The sequence below is a fragment of the Schistocerca americana genome, chromosome 1 (assembly GCF_021461395.2).
Source record: "Schistocerca americana isolate TAMUIC-IGC-003095 chromosome 1, iqSchAmer2.1, whole genome shotgun sequence".
Lineage (NCBI taxonomy): Eukaryota > Metazoa > Arthropoda > Insecta > Orthoptera > Acrididae > Schistocerca > Schistocerca americana.
Window position 1 is genome coordinate 721,895,087 of NC_060119.1, and position 22,788 is coordinate 721,917,874.

At 38.3% G+C, this 22,788-nt stretch overlaps 1 protein-coding gene across 3 annotated transcripts in view; it reads left to right on the forward strand.

Moving 5' to 3' along the window:
• LOC124610289 (peripheral plasma membrane protein CASK) overlaps positions 1-22,788 on the forward strand; it is a 667,578-nt gene that overhangs the window by 628,299 nt on the left and 16,491 nt on the right. For all 3 annotated transcript variants that reach the window (XM_047140147.1, XM_047140146.1, XM_047140148.1), the window contains 3 exons: positions 6,145-6,255; positions 17,835-17,942; positions 21,595-21,770. In XM_047140147.1, coding sequence (XP_046996103.1) covers positions 6,145-6,255; positions 17,835-17,942; positions 21,595-21,770 — 395 coding nt within the window. The remainder of the gene's footprint in view (positions 1-6,144; positions 6,256-17,834; positions 17,943-21,594; positions 21,771-22,788) is intronic.

Sequence of the window (22,788 nt, forward strand, 5' to 3'; positions counted from 1 at the left end):
ATTTGTGGCTGAGTTAGCTCCTCTTTTAATTACGACATGTTGTAGATCCCTCAAACAAAAATCCATGCCCAGGAGTTGGAAGAAAGTGCAGGTCACACTTGTTTACAAGAAGGGTTGTGAAAGTGTCATCCAGTAGTCTTGACATTGATGTGTTGTGGAATCTTAGAACATATCCTGAGGTCAAACATAATGAAGTATCATGAGCAAAGTGACTTCCTTCATGTCAACCAGAATGGATTTCAAAAAACATCGATCACGACAAACCAAACTCACACTTTTCTCAAGTGACATACTGAAAACTTTGGATCAAGACAGTCAGAAAGATGCAATATTTCATAATTTCCAAAAAGCATTTGACTTGGTACCAAATCTACACATATTATCAAAAAGGGGCATCAAGTGAAATTTGTGACCGGACTGAGGATTTTTTGATAAGGAGAACACAGCATGTTATCTTGGATGGAGAGTCATTGTCAGGTGTGTATCCCAAGGAAGTGTGATGTAACCCTTGCTGTTCATGTTGTATATTAATGATTTGGTGGACAGTACTAATAGCAATCTCAGATTTTTTGCAGATGATGCTGTTATCTATAATTTAAGCACTGACTGAAAGAAGCTGCATAAATATTCAGTCAGATCTTGAATAAGATTACAAAGTGGTTCAAAGACTGGCAGTTTGCTTTAGATGTTCAGAAATGTAAAACTGTGCACTTCACAAAACGAAAAAAGATAGTATCCTTTGACTATAGCATCAGTGAGTCTGTGTTGGGATCTGCCAACTCATACAAATACCTGGGGGTAACACTTTGTAGGGATATGAAATGGGATGATCCCATAGGCTCAGCCATGTGTAAAACAGGTTAGCAGGTAATAGACTTCGTTTTATTGGTAGAATACTGGGGAAGTGCAATGTCTACAAAGGAGATTGCTTACAAATTGCTCATGTGACCCATTCTAGAATATTGCTCAAGTGTATGGGACCCTTATCAAATAGGACTAACAGGACATGTATAGAGAAGGGCAGCACAAATGGTCAAACGTTTGCTTGACCTGTGGGAGAGCATCACAAAGATGCTGAAGAAACTGAATTGGCCTGAACTGGCAGACTCTTGAAGATGTACATAAACTATCCCAAGAAAGCCTACTTAAAAGTTTCAAGAATATGATGTAAATGATTACTCCAGGAATATACTATAGCCGCCTGAGCATCACTCCTATAGAGATCATGTGAACAAAATTAGATTAATTGCAGTATGCACAGATGCATTTAAACAATTATTCTTACCATACTCCATAAATGAATCGAACCGGAAGAAACCCTATTAACTGGACAGTGGAATGTATCCTCTGCCATGCACTTAACATTTGTTTGCAGATTATAGATGCAGTTGGCTATTTGCACTGTTTATATCAATAAATGTTGTGCTTAACAGAAGCAGAGGTTTTAAGTTATCATAGATAAAATAATACTATGGACTCTAGCAAATATTTCTGTGGTTGGATGATAGCCAAAGAAATGATGATATCTGTGACTATCTATTACTAAGAAATGTCAGCATGGTATCGGATACTAATACAGTTTAATTTTGTCTACTGTAAGGCACTGTTTTTGCTGCAGAAAATGAATTACCTTCAGTAATGTGTTAATTCCATATGTTAAAAGTGGATTTTTCTCCAGATGCACTCAAAAGTGAAAATGGAATTTCAAGCTTTGTGGTGCAAGGAACTTACTTTTCATGTAATAAATTGTAGAAGCATTTGGAAAAAGAGTGGAAGAGTGTAAAGTGAACAGTGAGGATCATATGTAACAGTGTACAAAGATTTAGTCAAAACCTCAGAGCTTCAGAACAAATCTGACTTCCGAAAAACACTTGGTAAGTATCACAGTGATGCCTATACAGAAGATAGTTTGCATGGGGAATCTCACAAGATTTGTGACTAAATTGAACAGTTATTGGCAGGTGGCACGCGGCTTATAATGCAGGCTGGTCTGTAATCTACTAGGAAAGTAGTTTCTGTTTTTGTTATGGATTAATGACTTAGAAAATTGTGTTAATTATAATCTCAAGTTAGGCAGATGGGGTGATTATCTCTACGCAATACTTTCCCGATAAAAACAATAATGGTATTTAGGTAGATCTCGGCAAAAGATCAGCAGGTACCAAAAGCTGACCATCCATGAGTGATTCTAGTGGTGAGCCACAGTTATTGTCGACAGATTCTTGAACAGTTCGAGTCCCCGACTGTGCATTAGCGAAGACACAACCTTAAGACTGTTACCCACAGTTCTCAGAACCACTGATCGGGCCTCCCATCAGTTACACAGACTTGGGAATTTCTGCGATGGACCTTGTTCAGGAATTCTGACACACTACACCAGCAGAGTGGTGCAATTATGTCAGCTACCCTGCAATGTTTTCTCACTTGGTTGTAAAGAAACTATTTGGTAAAGAAAAAAGGTTTTTATGTTAGTTATAGCTTTATATGTCAGCTTCATGATGAAGTGCCGATCATTTTATTAATGATCATAGTTATTGTGATGTTTTGTGTATATGTACCACACTGTGTGAGGGATCCCTGTGAATATGTTTTTGGTGCATATTAGATCACGTGTTCCTGCATATGAAATTTAGCTGTTGAAGTTTTCTTGAAACTTGGAAGGAGATCAATATCTAATTCCAATCTTGAGAAAAAAAACTGTATATAGTGGCATTTCTGCCTGTGAATGAAGTTTTCACAACTTCACTCAAATGTTGTAAATGTTTCGAGATATGGAAACTATATTTTGGCCAATAATAGCATGCAAAGAGGAGAATATTTTGCCAATGGTAAACATGCAAAACTTTCTTAACGACCACAATATATGAGTGACTGCAGACTTTTGCAGTGGAATTATATATGTTTTTAAGATTCATTGGTATCTGGTGAAATGAGAATTTGTGTGGCTTTGCAACAAGAAAAGTGAAGAAATTACATGTTTATTTTTATACCGAGACTGTGCCTTTTCATAAGCTTTTGACCTTGTTTAATAAACCAATGTTTCAGTATTCTTTCGCAGTTGCAACTGCATTAGGTTTTTAGTGAGGTGACATTGTGTAAACTCTGCTTTATTTTGCTAAAAGAAGCAAATTTTTACTTGGCAACAAGTACTGTAAATTTGCTACTGATGACTGAAGGGTTTTCAGATGGAAGCAAGTTTTAGTTGCTACAAGTACAGTGAAGGGCGTTGAGCACATCAAAAAAGTTATATAGTTGTACAGTGACATACAATGTTTGTGAAAGTTGACACTTAAACACTACACAAACAAGAACATAAAAAATAGAGTATGCAAATAAATGTTTGAAATATTTCTAGATGGTATTCTAACTGTAGAACAAAATATTGTAAAAGCTAAGCTACAAAAAATTTAAGTTTCAGAAAAAAATCTTCATTTGTGTGACCATATTTGCCATATGTGCTTTATAATAAGTGAACAATGGACTATCCAAGATGGAATAATGGCAGTATTATGAAAAGGATGGATTGCTATTCACCATATAGAGGCCAATGTTGAGTGACACACAAGCACAACAAAACGACTGTTATATATGCGAGCTTTTGGTCATAAGGCCTTCTAATTCAGAAAACACACACATGTGCAAGAGAATGCGCGCATGCACACACCCACCCACCCACCCACCCTACCACCACTAGCTTCTCTGAACTGCAGAGGTGGGAACTCTCCCTGTAACATAGCCTGCATCTCCTGCTAGTCCCCCTCCTTCACCTGCCTATCCCTTCCCCACTCCCACTCTAATACTACACATCCTTCTATTCCACCTTTCCACACCACATCCCTGCATGCTAACACAAACAGCACTAAAACCACAACCTCCCCCTCCCCTGTTACCCCTCCCCCTCCTCACACCAGCCTCCTCCTTAACCTCACCACCCTGATTGCTTCTCCCATCAACACAGTTGCTTGCAGTCTGTCCTCAGTGGCCAAAGACAGTGGTTGTTTGTTTGTTTTTGTGTGTGTGTGTGTGTGTGTGTGTGTGTGTGTGTGTGTGTGTGTGTGTGTGTGTGTGTGTGGTGGGGGGGGGGGGGGAGGGGAGATAGTTGTGGTTCCATGAATTCATGATTCTGGTTTCATGAATTCATGAATACGTTTGTGTTTTCTATGTGGGGAGAAGGCCTTTTGGCTGAAAGCTCGTATTTGCAGCAATGTTTTGTTGTCTGTCTGTGACTCAACAGTGCCTCTATATGGTGAGTAGCAATCTATCTTTTTATTAATGTTGTTGTTACAATAATTGAAGGTTTTGTAAGTCTGTCTTTGCCACAAAAACACAGTGTAAAACTGGAGAATACCTGAAAAACCTGCAAGAAAACAGCAGACATGATATATCATAACGCCAACATCTTTTGTAACAAGCTGTTTTTAGATGCTGAAAGAAAGACAGATTGTAAATATGTTTCATTACAGACCACTGATGATACTGTATTTTAATAGAACAAAACCCATTTGCTGACAAAAGTACGCATTTTGTTGTAGATGTAAAGACAGATTTAAAATACCTTCAGTTATGTCAGAAACAACATCAGAAAGATTTAAGCCACTTGAAAGAAGCCTGAAGTGGGGGGGGGGGGGGGGGGGGGAGATGAGTTGTATAGACCTACATTATAATGAATGACAGTAAAATGTTACTTGTACTATGTTCATTATTATAGGCACCCACAACTTTGTTATGTTCATTATTTTACATATATTACAAATTACTGTATGTTGCAAGGACACCCTCTTCCTAGCATATTGAATCTCCATGATTGTCAGAGGAATGCCCACAGTTCTGAATCAGATCTTCATGTCTGGAATTTTTCCTTTTGGCAGTCCATTTTTTTTACACACTTTGTGAGACTTTTTTGAGAAATATATGAGTACACAACATATGAACAGCCAGCACCTGCCACAGAATATAATTCCATGCTAATTACAAATCTGAAGTAGCTGTGATATACTACTTTCCTTATGGTCATGCAGGTGGTTCACACTAGCAAAGGATTTTGATAGGTCACAATAATAATAATAATAATAATAATAATAAATGTGGCATGTAGGGAGTTGTTTAGAGAGGAGCTGATTTCATGTGCAAAGTGGTAGACAACAGATATTGCACTTTTGGCTTTTGGAAATCAGTACTGATTTTTTAAAATGATATTAAATCTTCGTACAAAATTTGGAATTTGTGACATCTTTCCAAATATTTTTAGAGTATTGGGCAAAAATTTCCCATATATTCTTTTGTATCGTTTTTAAATATTGTTTTAACTACTGTATACTTCAGAATATGTGGTTAACAACTTTCTTCAATGGAGTGATCAACTGTTGTGGATACTGGCTGCAGGAGTATTTTAGAGACTGCTTTTAACATGTTTGTGGTATTCCATACCACCCTGCTGATTTTCTTTTTAGTGATAGTATAACATTTTATATATCTTTTCGTGTAGTTGTGCTGAACTTACTGAAAGGTTCACCTTCAAACTGCTCAGTGCCAAAGAAATTTACCTTACCTGTGTAATTTTCTACATCAATCCCAAACAATTTGATGGTGTGACTTATGGTCTTCTACTTCATCTTCAATTCAGAAAAGTATTAAATAGTTCATTTAAACTGACTGAATGCGTAGTTACAATTTTTATACTACTGAACTTGCTGAAGAATTGCTAATTTTTGCTAAATCGAATGTTGATCTGAGGAGAGATGGGCAGAGCCTCATCCTTACTCTGTAAGCTGTGAGTTTGGGGAAGAAAAAGCATATCTTGCCTGACATCAGTTGTTTCCATATGGTATCATTTGGTGGGCACTACTATTTTAATTGAAAATCTGTAGATCTATCAGTCATGATCACTGTGGAAAATGTAGTGGACCTCTGACAATGCATTTTTATTTTTGTCAAACAAAGGACTGTATCTCTTGCTGTATGAAAATCTAGTAGATAAGTAGTTATGTACTGTGAAGAATGTTACTGTGCAGGTAAAATAATCCAAGGAAAGTTTGATGTAATGATTAATATTATCTTAAAACGGATTTAGTTGCCAAAATTTGGCACAGATAAATTGGTTGGTTAAGCAGAAATTGATTTGTAATTAAGTCTGTATTCTTACAGCATTCCAGAGGAAGACGCTGGTTCTCTTAGGTGCACATGGTGTTGGAAGAAGGCATATAAAAAATACACTAATAGCAAAAAACCCTGACAAATACGCATACCCAATTCCACGTAAGTACTGTGTAATGTAATCTTATGCACTGTATAAAATTCTCCAGAACTTTAGTAAATGTTGTAAGTCTACTACCTTCTCCTCTCAGTGTCCAGTTAACAGATTCTTGGTGCTACAAGTAACTTTGAAATAACTTTTTACAACACCATCAAAGTAGATTTTTCAGGATATTACTACTGTTCCTGGTTGATGATCAGCTTTTATATAGTAAACTTTACATTTGTAATAAACAGATCAGTGGACTCATGAAGACTTCATTGAATCCAAATTACACAAGCAATTGGCAGTAATGCATAGTCTATACTCATAAAGTGTCCAGTTAAAACTTTATCCAAGTGACTGTCCATTACCGTTACTTAACAAATATTAATGATCCTTTGTATGTGTTAGAGTGGAGTCTGCTATAACTTGCAGCTGACTGATTAACATAATGACTATAGTCTTTGCATGGATTGACTAAATGAAAACTGAAAACTGCACGATGACTTCTTAGTATGGACTGACTATGGCTTTGTGCACAGTACTTATTTAAAGATGCATGTAGAACGGCTATCACATAATATTGGAAGACAAAATTATAACATTTTCAGTTTAATCATAAAAGACGGGAAACAAAGGAAATGCAAATATGTATTATGGAGTGGAACAATTTTGATTAACATTGGTTAAATATCCTCAAAATGGTATAAAAATAGGTTCTATTTTATGTAGCAGTATTTTGGTAGTTCTCTTTATCCCAGGGACTTAGAAAAGTTCAACCAAGAGTTTTCTGAAAACTCTTAATTTTCTGATGAAAATGTATCATTAAATAACATGTTATTCTAGTAAAATGATGCATTTCAGGATACAGAAAATTTGGAGCTACAAGACAGTGAATCTGGCTTTTTGAAAGATTTGCATTCTAAGATCTGACAATTCTGAAAACCAACAATTTTGAATAAAGATAACTTTTTAATTAGACAGTTTTCAGAAAATTAGATGTTGCTTAGAGAGATGAGAATGAGAACTTGTGTATTGGGTAGGCCAATTGTAAGTTAAACAACTACTAGTGGGTTGAGTTTTCATGTCCACATGGTTCACATTGCTACATTTCAACGTCTCTTTCTGTAAAAAGCATGTGGTGAAGAAAGTAACTTTGCCACATATTCATTAGACTCTCTGGTACTGAAACAAACTGTATGCAACTTTGAATTTTTAAAAATTGTCCGTTCAAAAGTTGTTTCACACAGGCCTTTCACACTATGCCCTTATAACAGTCAGTGATCTGCCTGGGCATGCTGAGAAAAAACTCTGGTGTACATCCAACACAGTAGCAAATTGAAAGGCTATTCTTGTGCTCTTTAGTCCAAAGACTGGTTTGACGCAGCTTTCCACAACAGTCTGGCTTGTGCAAGTCTTTTATATCTAGACTAGCTTAGTGCCCACTGCTTTGCTCATGTCGACTGTATGGTCTCCACAATTTTTGTTTTTATTTAATCAAATTTTAATGTTGCTATGCCCACTGCTAATTTGTAAATCAATATACTGTGCAATTTTCGTGGTTCTAGCTTGAAAACTGTCTTAATAGTGACATATTTTCAAAAAACCTGTCATCCCCTATTTTACCCAGGTGGAATTTTGAAAAACCGCTTCTTAAATGACGCTTACAGTGTAAAATCAACATGTTACTCAAATTTCAAGTTACCATTCTTTGTGTGGTTTGGGCTGGTCAGTGAGGAATCAACTAGTCAGTCAAGACATTGCCTTTTATGTATAAAGATAGATAAAAAAATATTTTCAAAGATATTTTGATCCCTCATTTCACCTACTTAGGAGTTGAATTTCTAAAATCATTAAAAAGCATATTTTTTTATTTGTTAAAGAGAACTCAAATACAAATTTTCATAGATTTGACTTTGAAAAAGCTTTCATAAAAAAATAATTTCATACAACTTCTCATCCCCTATTTCACTTCTTGAGGAGGTTGAATTTCCAAAAACACTGAAACACAATTTTTTTTTTTTTTTAAATTTCTAAATGAGAAGCCATATATACATTTTCATGGATGGAACTTTAAAATGCCGTTTTAGTTCTTTAATAATGGTTCATTAAAAAAAAAAAATCCCCCCACTATTTAACTACTTTACCCCTTAGTGGTTGAATTTGCAAAATTGCTGAAACATATATTTTTGTACTTCTTAGTGAGAAACCAAATACCAATTTTCATAGTTTTAGCTTCATAATTGTGTTAATAGTCATGTATTTTCATAAAGTCTTTCAGCTCCTATTTCACTCCCCTTAGTAGTGAACAATCCCGTCTTAAATGATGCCTACAGTATAAGATCTACATCCCTCAAAATTTCAAGTTTCTATCCTTACCAGTTTGGACTGGGCAATGACGAGTCAGTGAATCAGTCTGGCCCTATTTCATCCCTAAGGGGGGTTGAATTTCCAAAAACAGTGACATGCATATTTTTTGTCTGTAACAGAGATGCTAAATACAAATTTTCATTGATTTAGCTTCAAAAATGCTTGTGTAATGAAATACTTTCACAAAAATTTTCATCCCCTATTTCACCCCCATAGGGGTTAAATGCCCCCCATGAACCATGGACCTTGCCGTTGGTGGGGAGGCTTGCGTGCCTCAGCGATACAGATAGCCGTACCGTAGGTACAACCACAACAGAGGGGTATCTGTTGAGAGGCCAGACAAACGTGTGGTTCCTGAAGAGGGGCAGCAACCTTTTCAGTAGTTGCAAGGGCAACAGTCTGGATGATTGACTGATCTGGCCTTGTAACAATAACCAAAACGGCCTTGCTGTGCTGGTACTGCGAACGGCTGAAAGAAAGGGGAAACTACGGCCGTAATTTTTCCCGAGGGCATGCAGCTTTCCTGTATGATTAAATGATGATGGCATCCTCTTGGGTAAAATATTCCGGAGGTAAAATAGTCCCCCATTCGGATCTCCGGGCGGGGACTACTCAAGAGGATGTCGTTATCAGGAGAAAGAACACTGGCGTTCTACGGATCGGAGCGTGGAATGTCAGATCCCTTAATCGGGCAGGTAGGTTAGAAAATTTAAAAAGGGAAAGGGATAGGTTAAAGTTAGATATAGTGGGAATTAGTGAAGTTCGGTGGCAGGAGGAACAAGATTTCTGGTCAGGTGACTACAGGGTTATAAACACAAAATCAAATAGGGGTAATGCAGGAGTAGGTTTAATAATGAATAGGAAAATAGGAATGCAGGTAAGCTACTACAAACAGCATAGTGAACGCATTATTGTGGCCAAGATAGATACGAAGCCCACACCTACTACAGTAGTACAAGTTTATATGCCAACTAGCTCTGCAGATGACGAAGAAATTGAAGAAATGTATGATGAAATAAAAGAAATTATTCAGATAGTGAAGGGAGACGAAAATTTAATAGTCATGGGTGACTGGAATTCGAGTGTAGGAAAAGGGAGAGAAGGAAACGTAGTAGGTGAATATGGATTGGGGCTAAGAAATGAAAGAGGAAGCCGCCTGATAGAATTTTGCACAGAGCACAACTTAATCATAGCTAACACTTGGTTTAAGAATCATGAAAGAAGGTTGTATACATGGAAGAACCCTGGAGATACTAAAAGGTATCAGATAGATTATATAATGATAAGACAGAGATTTAGGAACCAGGTTTTAAATTGTAAGACATTTCCAGGGGCAGATGTGGACTCTGACCACAATCTATTGGTTATGACCTGTAGATTAAAACTGAAGAAACTGCAAAAAGGTGGGAATTTAAGGAGATGGGACCTGGATGAACTGAAAGAACCAGAGGTTGTACAGAGTTTCAGGGAGAGCATAAGGGAACAATTGAAAGGAATGGGGGAAAGAAATACAGTAGAAGAAGAATGGGTAGCTCTGAGGGATGAAGTAGTGAAGGCAGCAGACGATCAAGTAGGTAAAAAGAAGAGGGTTAGTAGAAATCCTTGGGTAACAGAAGAAATATTGAATTTAATTGATGAAAGGAGAAAATATAAAAATGCAGTAAATGAAGCAGGCAAAAAGGAATACAAACATCTCAAAAATGAGATCGACAGGAAGTGCAAAATGGCTAAGCAGGGATGGCTAGAGGACAAATGTAAGGATGTAGAGGCTTATCTCACTAGGGGTAAGATAGATACTGCCTACAGGAAAATTAAAGAGACCTTTGGAGATAAGAGAACCACATGTATGAACATCAAGAGCTCAGATAGAAACCCAGTTCTAAGCAAAGAAGGGAAAGCAGAAAGGTGGAAGGAGTATATAGAGCGTCTATACAAGGGCGATGCACTTGAGGACAATATTATGGAAATGGAAGAGGATGTAGATGAAGATGAAATGGGAGATACGATACTGCGTGAAGAGTTTGACAGAGCACTGAAGGACCTGAGTCGAAACAAGGCCCCCGGAGTAGACAACATTCCATTGGAGCTACTTACGGCCTTGGGAGAGCCAGTCCTGACAAAACTCTACCATCTGGTGAGCAAGATGTATGAAACAGGCGAAATACCCTCAGACTTCAAGAAGAATAGAATAATTCCGATCCCAAAGAAAGCAGGTGTTGACAGATGTGAAAATTACCGAACAATCAGTTTAATAAGCCACAGCTGCAAAGTACTAACACAAATTCTTTACAGACGAATGGAAAAACTAGTAGAAGCCGACCTTGGGGAAGATCAGTTTGGATTCCGTAGAAATACTGGAACACGTGAGGCAATACTGACCTTACGACTTATCTTAGAAGAAAGATTAAGGAAAGGCAAACCTACGTTTCTAGCATTTGTAGACTTAGAGAAAGCTTTTGACAATGTTGACTGGAATACTCTCTTTCAAATTCTAAAGGTGGCAGGGGTAAAATACAGGGAGCGAAAGGCTATTTACAACTTGTACAGAAACCAGATGGCAGTTATAAGAGTTGAGGGACATGAAAGGGAAGCAGTGGTTGGGAAGGGAGTAAGACAGGGTTGTAGCCTCTCCCCAATGTTATTCAATCTCTATATTGAGCAAGCAGTAAAGGAAACAAAAGAAAAATTTGGAGTAGGTATTAAAATCCATGGAGAAGAAAAAAAAACTTTGAGGTTCGCCGATGACATTGTAATTCTGTCAGAGACAGCAAAGGACTTGGAAGAGCAGTTGAACGGAATGGATGGTGTCTTGAAGGGAGGATATAAGATGAACATCAACAAAAGCAAAACGAGGATAATGGAATGTAGTCGAGTTAAGTCGGGTGATGCTGAGGGTATTAGATTAGGAAATGAGACACTTACAGTAGTAAAGGAGTTTTGCTATTTGGGGAGCAAAATAACTGATGATGGACGAAGTAGAGAGGATATAAAATGTAGACTGGCAATGGCAAGGAAAGCGTTTCTGAAGAAGAGAAATTTGTTAACATCGAGTATAGATTTAAGTGTCAGGAAGTTATTTCTGAAAGTATTCGTATGGAGTGTAGCCATGTATGGAAGTGAAACATGGACGGTAAATAGTTTGGACAAGAAGAGAATAGAAGCTTTTGAAATGTGGTGGTACAGAAGAATGCTGAAGATTAGATGGGTAGATCACATAACTAATGAGGAAGTATTGAATAGGATTGGGGAGAAGAGAAGTTTGTGGCACAACTTGACCAGAAGAAGGGATCGGTTGGTAGGACATGTTCTGAGGCATCAAGGGATCACCAATTTAGTATTGGAGGGCAGCGTGGAGGGTAAAAATCATAGGGGGAGACCAAGAGATGAATACACTAAGCAGATTCAGAAGGATGTAGGTTGTAGTAGGTACTGGGAGATGAAGAAGCTTGCACAGGATAGAGTAGCATGGAGAGCTGCATCAAACCAGTCTCAGGACTGAAGACCACAACAACAACAACAACAGGGGTTAAATTTCCAAACATGCTGAAACACATATTCCTTTATTTCTGATCGGTAAAACAAATATTAATTTTCATTAGTCTAGCTTTAAAGTTGTGTTAACAGCAACATATTTTAAAAAACCTTTCATAGGTGTGGAATTTTGAAAAATCCCTTCCTAAACAGTGCCTACAGTATAATAGCAATGCCCTCTCCAAATTTCATGTTTCTGTCCTTGCTGACTTAGGCTGGTCAATGATGAGTCAGTGAGTCAGTCAGTTGGGACATTGCCTTGTACATAACAACTTCTTCTTGCATTCCTTGGAAACTGTTTCCTATTTACTACAACCAAACTCTTGCCTTCCTCCGTGAAGATGTCTTTCATCTTGTCCTTATAGCTTTCATGGTGCTATGTGAAGCATAGAGTACTACTTGGGACTGCAATTCAAGTCCCTGCATCCTTAGCATATTTTGCCTGACACACTCATCACGATATTGCGCTGAAGATTAACTGGGAATTGGCTAACCAAGATTCATCCTCTGCACCTCCACAATATTAAATCAGTCTACCTTGCAACATGGCTGACTCCCTTTCAATTATGAAATGAATATGGTTTAGCAATTTGAGGTTACAGTAATTAGAATTAAACCTGCTTTGCACAGACTTTCGAGGAAAATACATTCCAGCAGTTTCAGTAAATGAATTTCCCCATGGAGGAAGAACCAGCCAAAAGCTCAGTTCTGCAGCATAATATTAAGCGCACTGTCAGGGATTCTAATGAGTGATCTAACAGGTGTGTGTGTGACATAGTTATGACATGGGCCTACCTTCAGAAGCTGCATACTTGAAGTTCAGCCACACATTCTCTAGCTGTTAAACCTATTCTACTTAGCTCTGCTGCAGTTGTGCTTAGGCTGTGCTCCCATGTGTCCACCTAATTGAAACTTGCATGTCTACTACAGCACTCAGAGTGGGGTCAGTGCACCATTACAGAATGAACAAACTAGTCTGTAAAATCGAATACCGAGCGAGGTGGCGCAGTGGTTAGCACACTGGACTCGCATTCGGGAGGATGACGGTTCAATCCCGTCTCCAGCCATCCTGATTTAGGTTTTCCGTGATTTCCCTAAATCGCTTCAGGCAAATGCCGGGATGGTTCCTTTGAAAGGGCACGGCCGATTTCCTTCCCAATCCTTCTCTAACCCGAGCATGAGCTCCGTCTCTAATGACTTCGTTGTCGACGGGACGTTAAACTCTAACCACCACCACCAAAATCGAATATATGAGGGCTTGCTGAAAAGCAATGCTTCCAAACTTTCTATGTGAAAACTCTTGATGGTTTTTAAATAAAACAAACATTATTTATCACCATAATCACCCTGGCTGTGAACACATTTCTCCCAACGAGAGACCAGTTTTGTTATATTGTCACTGTAGAATGTCTGACATTGGTGGCGGAGCCACAACCTCACCTCTGCTTTTACCACTTTGTCACTATCACAATGATGTCTGCAAAGATGTTATTTAAGTTTGGAAACAGATAAAAATGAGATGGGCCCAAGTTGGGACTGTATGGAGGATGATCAATGACAGTGAACCCAAGGAACTGGATTGTTGTAGATGTTGTGCCACTCATATGTGTTCTGGCATTATTATGCTGAAGGAGAGGGTACTCCATTTGTGGATAAACTCTTCAAATTAAAAACCTGTTTACAGCACATTGTTTCTCATGCAAGAATGCAGCTTTATTACACACTACCATGTTACATGCTACCAATATGTAAATGTGAAGAATAAGATGAAGAATGTTAATAACGTTTGTTTTTGTTGTGTGTTTTTTTTTTATTTTTATTTTTTAACAGCTTTATGAGTTTTCACACAACAAATTTGGATGAATTACTTTTTCAGCATGCCCTCGTATTTTATCAATGACAAACCTTCAGTTAAGTTGGCGTACATGTGTTTGCAGACTTGATGCAAACGAAAATAATCAATTCATGACAGTATAATGTAATCGGACAGTTAAAGAAATTACCCACCAAGTGGCGGTAGGAGAAAACACATAAAAGGAGGCTATACTTATGCAAGGCTTTCGGAATTGGTGGTTTCTTCTTCTGGCAGGTGGGTTGAAGGAGAAGGAAGAGATGTGAAGAAAAAAAGGAATGGATAGGTCTAGATAAAGAGGTAGATCTCAGAAAAGTCCCACAGAATTGTGGGTCAGAAGAGACTTTCGGGGCAGGATGAGAAGGAAAGACTGAATCACTGGCTCCAAAAGCTTGCATAAATATAACCTTTTTTTATGTGTGTGTTCTCCTGCTGCCACACAGTGAGCAGTATATTTACCTGTCCAATTACAGTGTAGATCCATGCAAAGTTGACAATAGGATTCATCGCAGTTCAGCTAATTCTGACTGACAAGACAATTCTGCCCTACCGAATTAGTTACTTGCACATAACACTACAAACATTCTGCTGCTCTGGTACACGGGACTGAAGACACAAACCATTAGTATAGTTTTGGATCTGCTGGTATTAAGTCACACAATATCTTCAAGACACAAAATATGCTAATCCCATAGTCACAACCGTATGGTCATTATCGACAAGTGGCAGCAACCATGAGCCTGTACACAACTGGATAATTAACCTCATTGAACTTACCGACATGGTTAAGTGATATCGTATGATGCGTCATAATTTTTATTCAGTTAACCATGGCTCTTTTTATCACCAGCAAAAATATTAAAATCACTGACTACACAACTGTATGTACTCTGTATTATTGATATGAAATGAAGAGATGCCAAGCTTTTGATATAACCAGTCTGAGGTAGGTAGGCCTGTTCCACACAATGGTCTGTCACTCTGACCTACAACTTTTGAGTCTGCTGTGACATAACACAAGTGACTTAAATAATTATTTACTTATCAAAATGCTAGTGCCCTACGTTTGTTTCCCAAGTGAAAACTTTTTCGGAACACACTCTAAAATAATTCTTGCTGCATTCTTATTCTATAATGTGTGTGTTTCTGATGGAATATTTTTCTCTCCTTGGTTATTCATTCCTAGGACTCACCCATATGCTGGTTGCCAAGGAATGTCTGCCCTTGGAATTTGTGTTTTAACCTTGAGATTGTGCTTTCAGCTCTCCAACGATTTTCTGTAAATCTGCTCCAAAGCCTGCCATGATGATCCTTTGGTGTACTGTCATCCCACCAGTACAACATTGTCACCTCTTGCCTTTACGTGGTATTACAAATTATGATTTTTGTGTTTAATTGAAACTGAAATGGTTCATGATCTAAAACTCTGATCAACATGTGGTTTTCGCCAAACACTTTTAAATAGTCAAACACACCCATACACCTGTTCTAACCTCTGCTCCTGTTGCTCAGTTCTTATGTTTACAGAAACAAGTACATCAACAGCGTGCGTAGCCCGTGATTACATATCACTGCCACATCTCAGCCTGCAAAATAGAATTACCATTGTCATTACTAGTATATCAATAATAAATGCCCTGTAGCAATTCATCTACTTTCAGAAAGATTCCATGATCTGACTGCTGGACTGGATAATGCATACACAGCTCATAGACCACCTCATGCTCCTAGCAACTTCTGCTAATAATCTCCACAGAGAAAACTGGTCAGAGTTCACTGGAAACAAATGGGGAATTTATTTGCTTCAATTAGACCTCACCAAGTTGGCATTCTCCATTAAATACTATCTCCCACTAGCTAGTGGCTCCAGGACCTGTAACAATGCTTCTGCCTTCCGAACGCATGCATGCTCACTAAACCTCAACACTTCCTTAAATAACCAGAAAAGGGTTAATTAAATAGAAGTCTACTTCCACACATGGGGATGCACCTGCAAACTTTCTTAAGCTTTCCATATTAAAAAGTAGAACCTTGGATCACAAAGGGTCATTCAATCCCAAGACTGGTTTGATGCAGCTCTCCATGCTACCCTATCCTGCGCAAGCCTCTTCATCTCCACGTAACTACTGCAACCTACATTCTTCTGAATCTGCTCACTGTATTCATCTCCTGGTCTCCCTCTACAATTTTTACCACCCACACTTCTCTCCAGTACTAAATTGATGATCCCTTGATGCTTCAGAATGTGTGCTACCAACAAATCCCTTCCTGTAGGCAGGTTGTACCACAAATTTATCTTCTCCTCAATTCTATTCGGTACCTCCTCAATAGTTATGTGATCTACCCATCTAATCTTCAGCATTCGTCTGTTGCATCACATCTCAAAAGCTTCCATTCTCTTATTGTCTAAACCGTTTATTGTCCATGTTTCACTTCCATACATGGCTACACTCCCCACAAATACTTTCAGAAAAGACCTCCTGACACTTAGTTCTATACTCAAAGTTAACAATTCTCTCTTGTTCAAAAATGCTTTTCCTGCCATTACCAGTCTTCATTTTATATCCAGCCTACTTCGACCAACACATTTATTTTGCTGCCCAAATAGCAAAACTCATCTACTACTTTAAGTGTCTCGTTTCCTAATCTAATTCCCTCAGCATCACCAGATTTTATTCGACTACATTCCATTATCCTCGTTTTGCTTTTGTTGATGTTCATCTTATATGCTCCTTCCAAGACACTGTCCATTCCGCTCAACTGCTCCTCCAGGTCCTTTGCTGTCTCTGAGAGAATTACATCATCAGAAAACCTCAAAAGTTTTTATTTCTTCTCCTTGGACTTTAATTACTACTCCAAATTTTTCTTTGCTTTCCTCTACTGCTTTTTCTGTAAGCAGCATCTATCTTACCACTACTGATATATGCTTCTACGTTGTTACATTTGTCCTCTAGCCATTCCTGCTTAGACATTTTGCACTTCCTGTATCTCATTTTTTAGACATTTCATTTCTCTTCTGCCTCCCTCATTTACTGCATTTTGGTATTCCTTCTTTACTTCATTTAAATTCAATGTATCTCTTGTTTTACACAAGGCTTTCTACTAGCCCTCATCTTTTTTCGTACTTGGTCCTCTGCTGCCTTCACTATTTCATCACTCAAGGCTACCCATTCTTCTTCTACTGTATTCTTTCCCCCTGTTCTTGTCAATCGTTCCCTAATGCTCCCTGTGAAACTGTCTACAGTCTCTGGTTCTTTCAGTTTGTCCACATCCCCTCTCGCTTAAATTTCCGCCTTTTTGAAATAATTTGCAATAAGTGCTCAAAGTGAGACCTATATGGAATCATGTTTCACATAATGAGATTCTAGCCTGTATTAGACAAAACACACATTTTTAAGAGTTTTGGATCTTGATACCCTTGTATCTACATTGGGTCCTGTTCTTGTCCCAGGTGATTTATTTCTGTTGTCAGCATAAAAGAACTATCTGTGAACATTACTTTTAGACCTCGAAACATTCTTAACCATCTTCCTAGAAGCTGCTTGGCAGAGCATATAAAGATGGATAGATGATGAAACTAGGGAGGTTACTTTGAGGTGATATAAAGATAGTCTTTTATAAAGCAGAAAGTTTTATTTTCTATGGACGCACTGAGTGACCCTTGATGAATGTAACATAATAAGAACAGAATACTGAATCTACATGAAATTTTTTGTGCTTCAAAATCATAACTGATTTTTCGCATATCTGTTTTTAAATGTGTAGGTTACTTATCACTGAATGCAGAAAATAATAACCTATGTAAGAGAAAAATGCAGTAATGCTATTACTGATTTTGAATTTCAGATACAACGAGGCCACCAAGAAATGATGAAGAAAATGGTAGAAATTATTACTTTGTGTCACATGATGAAATGATGGCAGACATAGCAGCAAATGAATATTTAGAATACGGTGAGTATCAGATAATGTATATGTTCACATAGTTTGTTTGCTGTACACACGCATGTGCGCACACACACACACACACACACACACACACACACGGCTACATTGGCTCAGCTGATCTGTTGGCAGTGCAGCTCGACTGCCCCAATCATGTGTGTCACTAGTCATATGGGGACCATTTCAGTATTACCAGCACTTGTTCGAACATGCAGCACTGGAGTTACATGTGGTTGCCTCACTTGTTGCCGGACTGCATAGCTTTGCCACAGTGGTCCAATAGTATAGGAAGTATTATTACTTCTGCTGTTCAGCTGAATGTACTTGAAGTTATTCATGGTGACTACTTAGAAATCACAAACAATAATTGTACCTTATTAGCTTATGACTTTTCATTGGTCCTCCCCCCCTCCCCAACATCCCTAATTTTACAATTTTTGCAATATTCTTTTATCTCTTACTTCATGGAAACTGGTGAATCAACATCTCTATTGTGCAACAAACTTTTTATAATGTCAGAAATTACTTCAGAAGCAGTGATGGTGTCTGTGCTGACTTTATGCTGTGTATTTCATCATTACTGCTTATGAAGTGTGGTAGGGTCTTGAGAATATGACACATGGTGCCATAGCTTCAATGCAGAGAAGACCAAAAAAAGCCCTACTGATTATAAAAGTATCAGCAGCACTCATTTTTAACATTAAACTATACTTTGCTTTTCTTCCCTGTCCAGTTGTTGGGAACTTATTGCCTGCTTCTGTTGAGACAGAAGCCGAATCATTCCACATGTTACTTGCCTATCCTCCAAAATATTGTATTATTATTTTCTATTTAACACTTTCTTTGTTTTTCAAAGATCATCACTCATGTACTACCGTTTTTTATACAACTTTCGTGTTCTTGACTTAACAGTGCTAAATACATATGTTTTTAATCTTGTTTATGTGCCTGTTGACCATAGCAAAGTGGCTGAATAAAATCAGCAAATAAAATGAGCATTACTTTGGGTGTGTGTGTTAAGACAAGCGAAGCACACACAATAAATGAACAAAATGAGATGATGAAGGGTACCTGAAGGTAAAGTGAAAATAACAAATATTCTACGTAACAGCTTTGAGGATGTTATAAGAAACCAAAAGAATTGAGCATTTTATGGGACACGGAAGAATCGTATTATTCACTGGCTGTAGAATCTGCAGCTGAATGGAACTTAAGAGTCATGATGAAATGTTACACTAAGTTTGAGACAAATGAGTGAGAATATGATTTCCCACCTCTGCTCATCAGAAGAAACATTAGCATATTCCAGTGTATGGAAAAGAACAATTGTATTATGACTAACTGGCAGCTCAGGTTTCCAGTTAGTCATCATTTATTCCAGGGAAAAGCTGCACGGTCATCAACAGTAACTGTTCTTTTGAGAGCAAGTTACTGTCTTTGTATATATAGTTAAAGGCTACCCAGCCATTGACCTTCGTCTGTGCGAATGCGCACAGGTTGCCCAAACTCTTACGGGAATCGCCAAAGCGTGCGCGAGTAATGAGTGGTTGGGCAAATGTCTACAAGGTACAATACATATGTAGAATTGTGGACAGTTGGGAATGTGAGTCTCACGGGAAGCGTGCAAGGGATAAGTCCCTGCAGTCGCGCTATTCATTTGTGTCCTTGGTGGCTCAGATGGATAGAGCGTCTGCCATGTAAGCAGGAGATCCCGGGTTCGAGTCGGTCGGGACACACATTTTCAGCTGTCCACATCGAGGTATATCAACACCACCTGTCGGCAGCTCAGGTTTCCAGTTAGTCATCATTTATTCCAGGGAAAAGCTGCACGGTCATCAACAGTAACTGTTCTTTCGAGAACAAGTTACTCTCTTTGTATATAGAATTATATTATGTATTAATACATCAAGTTTACCAACTTTGGAAGTTGTTAAAGATGCTCTAGTTCAGTACACAGGCATGTAAAAATGTGTGCATGTGTGTGTGTGTGTGGGGGGGGGGGGGGGGGGGGGGATATACAACAGATAACTTTTGAAAGCATCATTTGGTCTCAAGACAGATATTGTATAAAATTTAAATTGGATCCTAATAGCTACTTGATGCCAATAGTTAGCTAGCTCTTTTAGAAAGAATTGTGAGATTTTTGTTACCCCAGTATCCTTTCTTACAAGAGTGCTAGTCCTGAAAGGTATGCCAAAGAACTTCTGTATTGTTGGAAGATAAGAGATAGGTACTTGTGGAAATAAGGCAGTGAGGGCAGTTAAGTAGTCATGGCCTGGGCCCTGGACCTCAGTTGGCAGAACAAGGACAGTGTTCTATGTTTGAGTCTCAGTCTTGCACAGTGATTTAATTTGCCAAGAACTTTCAACTGCTATAGAGAGGAAATTAATCCTGAAATAACCTGTGCTCCTCTCCCCCAACACACTTCACCTGGTCTTGCTTAACCCAAGATGCCACCTTCATGGACATTGACCTCTACCTCTCTGTATGAAACTTACTAACCACCAACAGTACGTGTATTCTGATAGCTGTTACCCGTTCTACCAAAAAATCACTCCCATACAGCCAGGGCACTCATGGGCAGCATATCTGCAGTGACAAGAATTCTCTTGCCCATTACGCACTGAAGGTCTAATTAAGGCATTCAGAGATGGACACAAAACTCCCCCCGCCCCCACTATCCAGCCTAGTTCTCAAAAATATTTCCTGTATCATATCGTCAGACATCTGTAGTTCTCCCACCACCCCCAAGACTCAAATACAAAAGAGCACCCCTGTCATCATCCAATATCACTGTAACCTTCGCAAGGGCTGTGATTATTTATTACCTTGCCCAGAAAAGAGGGACACCCACTGAAGACCCTTACCACCACCTCCTATAGCGGCATTACATCACCCACCCAACCTACACAACATCCTAGTCCATCCTTATGCCCCTCCCACTCTCCGCCCCTTGCTACAGCGATTATATTCCTGTGGAAGATCCAAGTGCGAGACCTACCTGATCCACCCACTCAGCATTTCCTACTACAATCCTGACAGTCTCCTTCTGCCCCATCAGAGGCAGGGTCACCTGCGAAAGCAACCATGGCAATGTCAACTCTGCTGCAGTCACTGCACAAATTTTTATGTCGGCATGACAACCAAACCAACCACCACCAGATTGAGGCCAAAAACAACATTGACCACCCAGTGGCACAACATGCTTGAATTCAATGGCTGCTTCATAACCCATACCACTAAAACCTCCCCTCCAGCTTATCTGAACTACACAGACCTCTCCACAGAACGTTACTAATTCAGCAGGTAGACTTTTAAAGAATTTGTACTTGTGATGGTGAGGGCAATGTTATAAATTTGAACTATGCATTTACTTGATGATATGTGCTTGTTGTTATTTTAACTTTCTGGAACTCAAAAAATGTTTACAGTTAATGGCATTTTACAGTGAATTTTTATATAGACAAGGCTAATGATATTTAACTGAATTTAAATGAGCCTGTAATTATTTACAGTTATCAAAGATTTTTGTCAGAGAATATAGAAAGAAAAAAGCAAAACTTATTACGTAATTCACTATAAATGTAATTTATCTTCAGCAGTTATTTATGTGCAAATTGATGTTTATCAACCAAAATATGCATGATTTTGATTTCATTAGGGACACATGAAGATGCAATGTATGGTACAAAACTGGAGACAATCAGGAAAATTCACCAAGAAGGAAGAATGGCCATTTTAGATGTGGAACCACAAGCTCTTAAAGTATTAAGAACAGCCGAATTTGCACCATATGTAGTTTTCATTGCTGCCCCTGTGCTTCAGAACCTTGCTGACGTAAGTATTTGATATGTGCTTGTGCTTGTGATCAGCAAGTTCACAGCATTACAGTATTTTTATCTGTTGTAATTAACAAGAGGAATATTAGTGTTGATCATCCCACTTGGCAATGTCATTATCTTTAATTTTTCCTTTATTAGATGTATAATTATTTCTTAAGAGTATTTGCCATATTCAGGTTTCATGCAAGGAAATTGTCAGTAAATCCACAGTAACTGTGAAGGAATTGCCATGGAATTGCGATTAAATCACGAGAGTACTGTGATACAAATTTCTTGAACAACTTGTACATTTACAGTTGTTTTCCATGTCTTCTGGTCTATTAGCTGACCACAATAAATTTTTAACCACAATATAACTGAGAAAATCCTCATGTATGTTTGCTGTGACACTATACACAGTCCAAAAAAAGTGACATGGTCGGTTGCCTTGGGATATTTTGGTCTATAACAGTGCTCTTCACTGTATGTTGGCTACAGTGCATTGCATTCTTACAATCTTTGATTGGAAAATATTCCCTTTTTCCCTGTACAGGTGCAACTCATCCCATCTCATTTTTACATCTTTTGCCACAGAAAGCTTTCCTTGCTGGCAAAATATTTCAGGAGGCTGATGATGATGTCTTGTCTATCATTACTGGTGGCATTGTTCTTCGACTTGGATACACAAATATGGTTCATTCATTTCAACTCACATGGCAATTATGTTGATTTAGCTCATTCCATTTCATGTCACTTTGCAACGTGATACCAAAATATTTAATCAACTTGATTGTGTTAAGCAGCACTTACTAATAACTGTATTCGAACATTACCAAATTGTTTTTCCTACTTGTCTGCATTAGCCTACATTTTTCAGATCATTTATGTATATAGAGGATAATAGTGGTCCTAACACACTTTCCAGGAGCTCTCCTGACAATACCATTTATGTGAATGAAGAGTAACTGTCGAGAACAGTGTACTGTGTTCTATTACTTAAGAACCTGTTCCTTATGCTTGTACCTTTGTTAACA